This window comes from Camelus ferus, chromosome 1 (assembly GCF_009834535.1).
Source record: "Camelus ferus isolate YT-003-E chromosome 1, BCGSAC_Cfer_1.0, whole genome shotgun sequence".
NCBI lineage: Eukaryota > Metazoa > Chordata > Mammalia > Artiodactyla > Camelidae > Camelus > Camelus ferus.
In genome coordinates this window covers 9,569,806-9,578,375 of record NC_045696.1, presented here as the reverse complement: position 1 = coordinate 9,578,375, position 8,570 = coordinate 9,569,806, and the positions used below count along the sequence as shown (strand labels likewise).

The 8,570-nt window shown below is 43.3% G+C and overlaps 1 protein-coding gene across 1 annotated transcript; it reads right to left on the bottom strand.

The window, feature by feature from the left end:
* Nucleotides 1-881: 881 nt before the first annotated feature.
* On the bottom strand, nt 882-5,409 carry SMIM34A (small integral membrane protein 34A). Its single transcript, XM_032471602.1, has 2 exons — nt 4,870-5,409; nt 882-2,059 (listed from the first exon to the last, which is right to left on the bottom strand). The coding sequence occupies exons 1-2, from the start codon at nt 4,874-4,876 to the stop codon at nt 1,668-1,670; spliced, it is 399 nt and encodes a 132-aa protein (XP_032327493.1). The 5' UTR covers nt 4,877-5,409; the 3' UTR covers nt 882-1,667.
* Between the last annotated feature and the right edge of the window lie 3,161 nt (nt 5,410-8,570).

Genomic DNA, 8,570 nt, shown 5'->3' with positions numbered 1-8,570 from the left:
TCTTTCATTTCAGCCCTTGGGCTGGGAGCAGTTTCAGCTGTCTCAGAGCCAGATGGAGTCCCACATGCAGATTAGGGGGTGCTGAGTGAAGGCAGGGGAGGATTCTGCCTTCAAATTCACTTCAGTTCTGACCTTTGGCTCCCATTTCAGTGCATTCTGTATTCTTATTCGCTGCAGATTACATTTTTGTCCATCTTTGTGTCTACTGTTTTATCCTGCCCTGTAGGCATCTCAAACACAGGAATGGAGCCCAGCCCTAACGATGTAAACAAACCAAGACTTTTGCTGGAGAACCCGTGAGATGATGATGTGGAAAATATGAAAAAAAAAAAAAAAAAAAAAAAAAAAAGGCTGGTTGTGGCCCAGATGGGGGAAAATTATTTGTAGTGCAGGGGACACCAACAAAATCCAAACTAGAGAAATTTCACAGAAGTTGGTATAAAATATAATTTTTCTCTTTGCCTACTGAAAGCCACTTGTGGAAATTGGACTAATCACAATGTCTCTAAATTAACCAGTCATCTAGGCAAGATCTTACTCTTTTTGAAGCAATGACAAATATATAAGTAATATAAGTAATAAATATTTGTAAAAACATTTGAATGAATCATATGATGTCTAAGGTAACAGAAACTAAAAGTGACTGTTTCATCTATGTGTACAACTTGAGTCTCATGGATTTGATTCAGAGCACAGGTCATCAACTGTTATGCAGAGGGATTCTCCTGTAGAATAAGGTAACACAGCCATTGCTTACAGACTAATTACCAGTAGACCAGTCATTCCCTGGTCCACAAGAGCTTCACCACCACCACCATCAACATCACCATCATCACCAGCACCACAACAAGCCTTATATTTACATATTTATTTTACTTCTCAAAATACATTCACGTGCATGAGCTCACTAGCTCTTACCTACTTTATAAGACTGGCAGAACACTGACATCATGAGCCTCCTTGTATCTGTAAGGAAACCAAGGTCTGGAGAGGGGAAGTTGTGTGTGCAAGGCCACCAAGAATGGCCAATAGTCAAACTCAGACTAGAATTTGGTTCTTCCAACTCCAAAATGAATGCTTTTTTTCCAGTGGACTCTACCCTCTCAATGAAAATGAAGAACTTTTGAAAATGAAAGTGTTGATATTGATAACTTTGTTTCTATATTCTTATCAGAGTCTTTAGAATGAATAGCGTTCCGGGGCCATATATCCAGCCCTCACATGTTCCAAGTGAGCCGCTGGCCCCTCAGAGTTCATGTGACCCTCTAGAAGTTGTATTTTCATCCAAGGCATTTGACTCCAAATTCAGCCTTCTTCCCATGACAAGAGGCCACCTTTATGTACACCCCAGGAATCTCCCAGATTCCTCTGAGGATGCCGGCTGTCCCACACCCTTTCCTGGAGCTTAAGATTGTCCAGTGAATGATAATATGGCTGGAAGCTACTACTCCTGCTCTTTCTTCTCAAAGCACCCAGAAGCCTGAGAAGGAAATGAGACGCTGGCTTTTGGTCACACCTCCATCTCCCAGAAGGACCCACTGCTCAGCAATGCTCTTCCAGCCCCACTCAGGGGCTCGACTCCTCTCTCAAGGTTCCAGGTGAACTCACAGCTACTCTCCCCAGCAGGAAGGTTGAATCTTTTGTCTCCAATCTGCTTGCCTCGACTTTCAAGGGACCCCTTGAATTTTGGTATGAGGCCTGATGTTTCCACGCGTGGGTTCCAGGCTGGCCTGGTTGAGCTGCAGGACAGCTTTGTTGCTAACGGTCAGTGAAGGGCATTTGTTCTGGAACCCTTTCTTTTTGAGTTCTGATGTCAGATTTGAGTAATAAATATCTTCCAAGGACTTATCGTTCTTTCTGAGGATGTCGCTGGCCAACCGGAAGAGTAAAATCACTCCGTAGATGCCGATGATGGTGAGGATGTACCAGGCGGCACTGGTCCCATCTAGAAGCTTCAGGGCCCTGGTGGAGTTGGTGCTGTTCCTCCCCTCCGTGGGGTCCCTCAGCAGGTTCCCCAGAACAGCGTTGGCCTGGGTCTGGTTGGGGGCTCCCTGATCCCCTGAGAAACAGAGAGGTCCACATGAGACCCAGCATTCTGTGCTGAAGGCTGCCTGGCTAAGCCAATGACAGTGTCCTTACATCAGCTGGGGAAATGGGACTGCTGGAAGAGACTCTATTCAATAGGCAGGTGCCTAACAACATGTATGTCAATATATTTTTAAAAATCAAAAGAGTTCAAAACACCAAGTTCTGGAATAGGAGACACAACATCATAAAGATGTCAGTTGTCCCTAAAATAATCCGTACAACCAACGTAATTGCAATACAAGTATCAGTAGGATTTCTTTGTGAAATAGACAAACTATGCATTACTGAAAAAGCAACTAACAAGACGAATTAGGAAAAATCTGAAAGAAAGACTGATGAGTGGAAATCAGCCTCGCTAGAAATTTATAACTAGTCAGCCAGAAAAATAAGTTTTCTTTTCTTTTTTTTCTTTGAATGAATGAGTGCCTTATTCGCCCACAGCCCAGCTGGGGCTTACTGGGCTTTGCAAATGGCATGGGGGGTCTCTTCTCCCTAAAAAGTCTCCCTGTAAAACTACCATAGCTGAAACAGTGTGATATGATACACAGACAGACCAACAGAACAGCGTAACGACATCAGTAGAACTGGAATTGGAATTTAGTAGATAATAAAGGGGCATTTAGGATCAGGAAGGAAAGGATGGATTCTTCAACAAGCAGCATTAGAACAAGATAGCACTGGATGCATAGCTCTTACCTTATGTCCAAGAAAAGTCCAGATAAATCAAAGATTTTCACATTAAAAAAAAGAAACAATTTAAAGCACTAGAAAAAAAGCATGGTAGACTTTTTTCCTTTATCATCCTGGAGTGGGGTATCCCTTGCTAAGCCTACACAAAAATTCTGAGATGGAAAAAAAGAAGAAAGAAAGAAAATATAACTTCAACTACATAGAAAAGTTTAAAGTGATTGCATATAATAAAACCAAAAGACAAATGACAAACTGGAGGAGAGCTGCAACTTATGTCACTAAACTTGTTAATCGCCTTCAGTTCTATAAGAAGATGTCCAAAACCCCAGTAGAAAAATGTGCAAAGATGTGGACAATTAGGTGGGAAAAAGAAATGGACCTTGAGCATAAAGAAAGCTTTTCAGTGTCACTCATAGTAAAAGAAATGCAAATTAAAACTACAGAGAGATAACATTTTGTTATCTATCAGGTTTGCAAACTCATGATGCTTCAGAACACACTGGATATGTCTGCAGGGCTATCGGGCCTTTGTTTAATTGCTGGTGAGAGTGTAACTTTATACAACCAATATGGAAGACACATTGAGAAGATCTATTGACATTACACATTTACCCTGAACCCAACAATTCTACCTGTAGGAATTTATCCTAAAAATATGCTGGAACATGTCCAAAACAGTGCACGTTTAAGGTTAGTCATTGTAGCATTGCTTATATGCTGAAGAACAACCTGAGTAGCATCAAATGGGGGATGGTTTAACATATTTTAGAATCTCCATGCAGTGGAGTACTATATAGCCACAAGAAGTAACAATGAGCTTTCTTGGTACTAAATATTAACAAATAAAAATGTGTACAGTGATATAGATGATACAATCCTACACATAAAGGGGGTTATGTGATTTGTTTGAAGCTTATACATGTGTAACATATCTCTGGGAGAATACACAAGAAATTGGTACCTGTGGTTGCCCAGGGGGAAGGAATTGGGGGAAGGAGGTGTACTTCCCCCTGATGCCCTTTTGTACATTTTGTACCATGTGTATTTTCACAAAGAAATTAATTTTAAAAATGGGAGAGTACAAATGGGCACTTTTCTGGCCTCCTTGGTGAAGTGCCTCTGGGTAAAGACACCAAGTGACCTTCCAAGACCAGAAGATTAAGATCTTAACTGCTGTTTATTTCAAAACTGTTTTCTCTACTAGGGGAGCAAGTGAAAATGAAATGATAAAAGTCAGAGAAGTAGTACCTAATCCTGTGAGACATTTTCCAGCTGAGTTTTATGGGTTCAGATCCTCATTTCTTGCTCAATGTGAACCCAGATGTATTCAGACATGTCATAGGATAAATCCCATAGCCTGTCAGGTAGACCAAAGGTGTTCCATAAGTGCTTTCTACTTGATGTTTGCTTGTTGCTAGTTTATATTGCTAATGCAAGGCTCAGAGAGACCAATATTTTTCATTATAGTTAATTGCTGAATGAATGAATAATCTTATTACTTTGAGATAAAGGGAGAAACTATTTTAAAATAACTGCAGAAATCACATGTCGCAAAGCCCAAACTGACAGATTGCAGGATATAAAATTGGTCGCTCATAAGAAATAGTACAATGACCAGGAATCTTATACCACTGTTGATGGAATGGTTTGAGAACTTAAATAGGGAAGAAAACATTCCCGTAATTATTTCAAAAAAATCAACCTAACACAGACATCATAAACCTTAGTTAGGGCAAAAGAACTTGTTTAAACTTGGGACACATGTATAAATGCATAGACCTTTCTGTCAATTGTTATAGAATGATGTGATATGTTCAAATACATATAAAATATACCCAACTAAGAACTACAGAGCATTAAATCATTTGAAAACCAGTCCATTTTCCACATGAAATAAACACACTATTTTAACTATTTCAGTACATTATTCTTCACTGTCTTATTAAATATATGAGTCAGTTAGATGGTACCTTCTCTATATAGAAGAGACAAACCTTTTCATCTGTGTCATTTTACACTTACGATTTAATAATGTGAAATGTATGAGAAATTCTAGAACAGCTCGCCCTTGCGTCGGAGCAGAATACTCACATTCCATCAGATGGTCTTTTCCTTGACTCCTAGGGAGGCCAGTTTAAGTGGCTGCCACGAAAAAAGAAGGTTTTTTGCTGATTGATCACCGTCCTACTGAAGTCAGGCTGCACTGAGATTCAAAAGCAGAGAGTAATGTGATATCCAAAGAATCTTAGGTCAGTACCAAGTAGAAACTTAGCAGAGAGAAACTGGACTAATCTTCTGTCATTCAATTAATCAGAGGATCAAAGTCGATCCATCTTCTGTCAGCTCAGAACAAAAATCACGTCCTGGCTTTGGCTTGGTGAGAAGATCTAAGGTGAAAGTGTTGTTTGAAAACATGCTGGTACCAAGGAGTCACCAGCTCTCGCAGGTCCCATCTGGGGCTGAGGTGGCGGGAAGCTCTCTGAGGCTGGCTTAGAGCCTGGGTGGCTCCTGAAATTCCCTGTCCTGCACCTGTTGCAGGTGTGGCTGAGACCCGTTGTGATAGCCAGGAAACTCCATGATCAAGAGTCACCATCTTCCTTTTGGACTGCCTCCCAGATGAGGAAATGGTCTGGAGGGAGCCTGTGCAGGAGGACATGGTGGAGGGCCCAGGTCCCCTCAGGGATCAGTGGGCGATGGGCTCCTCTTTCCCACATGCCTGAGTCACAGGTCATATTGGAATTGAAGTAGATTTAACTGGAAGTTGGGGAACAAGAGTCTAGGAGAAAAGGGATCACAGGGAAGAAAGATCAAAACACTCAGGCAGCTTCTATGATGCAGACCTTGTTGCCTGAATCCTCACTAATGTGGCCCTGACCTGCCTCACTTGTAAGACTCACTGGCTTTTAAGATATAATTTGATCAAATTTCCATCAATGAGGGACTGGATAAGTAAATTAACAAACAGGCCATAGGATCCAGCAATTCCATGCCTAGGTATACACCCAGGAGAAATGGGAACACATCCAGAAAAAACCTGCATGTGAATGTTCACGGCAACATGATTCATAAACGCTAAAACGTGGAAACTGTCCAAATGTCCATCGATTGATGAACAGATAAGTAAAGTGTGGTCTCTTCATACAATGGAATATTATATTTGTCAATAAACAAAGAACCAAGCACTGATTTATGCTACAACATGGATGACCCTTGGAAGCATTATGCTAAGTGAAAGAAGCCAGTTACAAAGAACAACATGTTTTATGATTCCATTTATATGAAATGTCAAGAATAAGCAAATATTTATGGCAGAAAGTAGATCAGTGGTTGCCTAGGGTTGGAGTGGGGGGCTGGGGGGGTGATAACTAAGGGGTACAGGACTTCTTTTGGGGGTGAAAAAGTGTTTAATGATTGTGGTGACATCTGTGAATATCTGTGAGCATACTAAAAGCCATTGAATTGTAGACTTTATTAACTTGGGTGAGTTTTATGGGACGTGAGTTGTATTTCAGTAATATAAGTATACAAGGGGATACTACACAGCCATGAGAAAGAAATGAGGACGCTATTCATGTACCGGTGTATGAAGATCTCCAAGATGCATTGTCGAATGAAAACTGCAAAGAAGAGAGTATGTTACCATCTATCTAAAACAGTAGGGGGAAGTCATCCAGATCTGATTTTGCTTGTATAGGCATTGAAGAGCCACTTTGAGGATGCCCAAGAAAGTAAGAGCAGGAGCAACCTGGTTGGAGAAGGGGATGCTGAGAACTGGGTAGATGAAGGGCAGGAATGGGAGTGAGAGTTCTCCCTATTTATTCTTTATGAGTATAAAGAAGTTTCACCATGCTGAACACATCTATTCATTAAATGTAAATCCTTGTCAAAGTCGTGTTTAGGCTCTGCCTGTCTCTTGCTGTGGGATGGCTGGACCATGGCCCCTCCAGCTCTGCCACACAGGCAGAGAATCCCAACACTGACCATGAGAGGTAAGAAGGGGCAGCTTGGAGATCCTTCATGATAAAGGGCAAATGCAATGATAAGGGTTGGGAGTCAGGGCTCAAGTCCTTGCCGTGCCCTGGCTCTGTGACCCTGAGCAAGTCCTCTCCCCTCTGAGAGCTGCAGTTTCTTACCTGCAAGGTGGAGGGACAGCAGGGTCTGATGCCCTCTGGTCCCTGGGAGGCAGCCCGGGGTGGCGTCTGGGAAGAGCTGCTCCTTGTGGAGGTGTCTGAACGGGAAGGATGCCAGTGCCAGCTTCCTCGGGAGAGGGAGGACATGCCCGGGTAGCTGGCACACAAGAGGTGGAGGCTTCGGAGAGTCTGTCATCTGTGAAGTCAGAAGGTATCAGCATTTGACTCAGCAGGATGTTGGCATGGGATGTAGGGAGGGAAAAGCTCCAGGAAAACGAGGGAGATGTAAGGAAAGATGTCCCATGATCTCATCCAAATTGTAAAGGGGCCACTGACGTCAGGGAATAGCCCTGGGCCAGGCAGTTTCCTCCTGGTTTCTGCCTCTTGGAATCCCTGTGAGGCAGGAGTAGCGTTGCCACTTAAAGAGGGGAACACCCTTTCACGCTCAGAGAATTGACTTGGCCAATGTCACACAGCTCGCAGGTGACAGAGGTGGGATGTCTGGCCACAAAGGCGTTCCCCTTCCACGCCCTGAATGTCACCTTCAAGCTGGACCCAGAGTCCCTTGAATTCTCCCTATTGCTTGCCCTCCAGTCTGAACTGTAGACTGTCACTGCTGAGGCAAAGCCATAACCTTGAAACCCTCTCTTGGCCAACATTAAATGATGCTGTGAGAAGTCAGGGTAATGAATATCCTCCAGCTGAGGATGGCTAGAGGGGGCACGATGGACATGCCCTGTCTCAGGAGTTCATCATTGCGGGGCACTTCACAGAGCTGTGTGCACTTGCCTGCATGCATCTTATATGTCCTTGCAAACCCCACCCTGCTGGTTAACATGGAAGGCCCTGAAAGGCGATGGGGAAATGAAGTTTAAGGTTTATCTAGAAACATATAAACACTGTTTTTAAGAAGAGTTCTCTATTCTGTCGTGGCTGGAGCCACATGACACCATTTAATGAAAAGTGCCCTGTGCCCGGCGGGGAGGGGGAGGGGTGGCCAAGATCATGGTCACGGGGCTGGGCAGCTGCCTGCCTTCTTATGCAGGGTGGGTGACGCCAACTCTGTCGTTCTCGAGTGCTTACATAACAGTGAAATGGACCATCACGTGGGCCAAGAATTTCCTTCCCACTGATGTGTGTCTCCTCTGGCCTTCTGGTTCAGTCTAGACCAATGCCAACCTAAAGGCAATCAAGCAAAGCCACTCATGCAGTAAGCTACAGTCCCGGGAGCAAGGACCCCAATACCCCCTGGCTCCTTTGACATTAGAACTTGAACTCTCCCAGGGGGCCATGGCGGTTTTTTGTCCACTGAAGGGCCAGTCAGCTTAGAGAATGTCTAAATTGGGAGCCAAGGTGACAGTGATGTGGATTTGACTTTCTGAAATAGAGAAAAAAAAAAAAAAAAAAAAAGAAACAAGTGTTTTTGCATTCTGGGGGACCAGAACCAGCATTTTCTAAAATGTAAATAAATAAATGCCCATATCCACACTTGGCCTTCTTCCTAAGAAGTATTTTTGGGGGGCTTGGGAGGCAGACCCCACTAACCAATTCTGACACACTGCAGTGCAAAAGGTCATTCAAGCTGATGTCCAGGACACCTGTGGCCAAGGATGTAGATTCTGGACGTTTCTGCCTTTGCAGGGGGTACAACTTCCCAGAGGA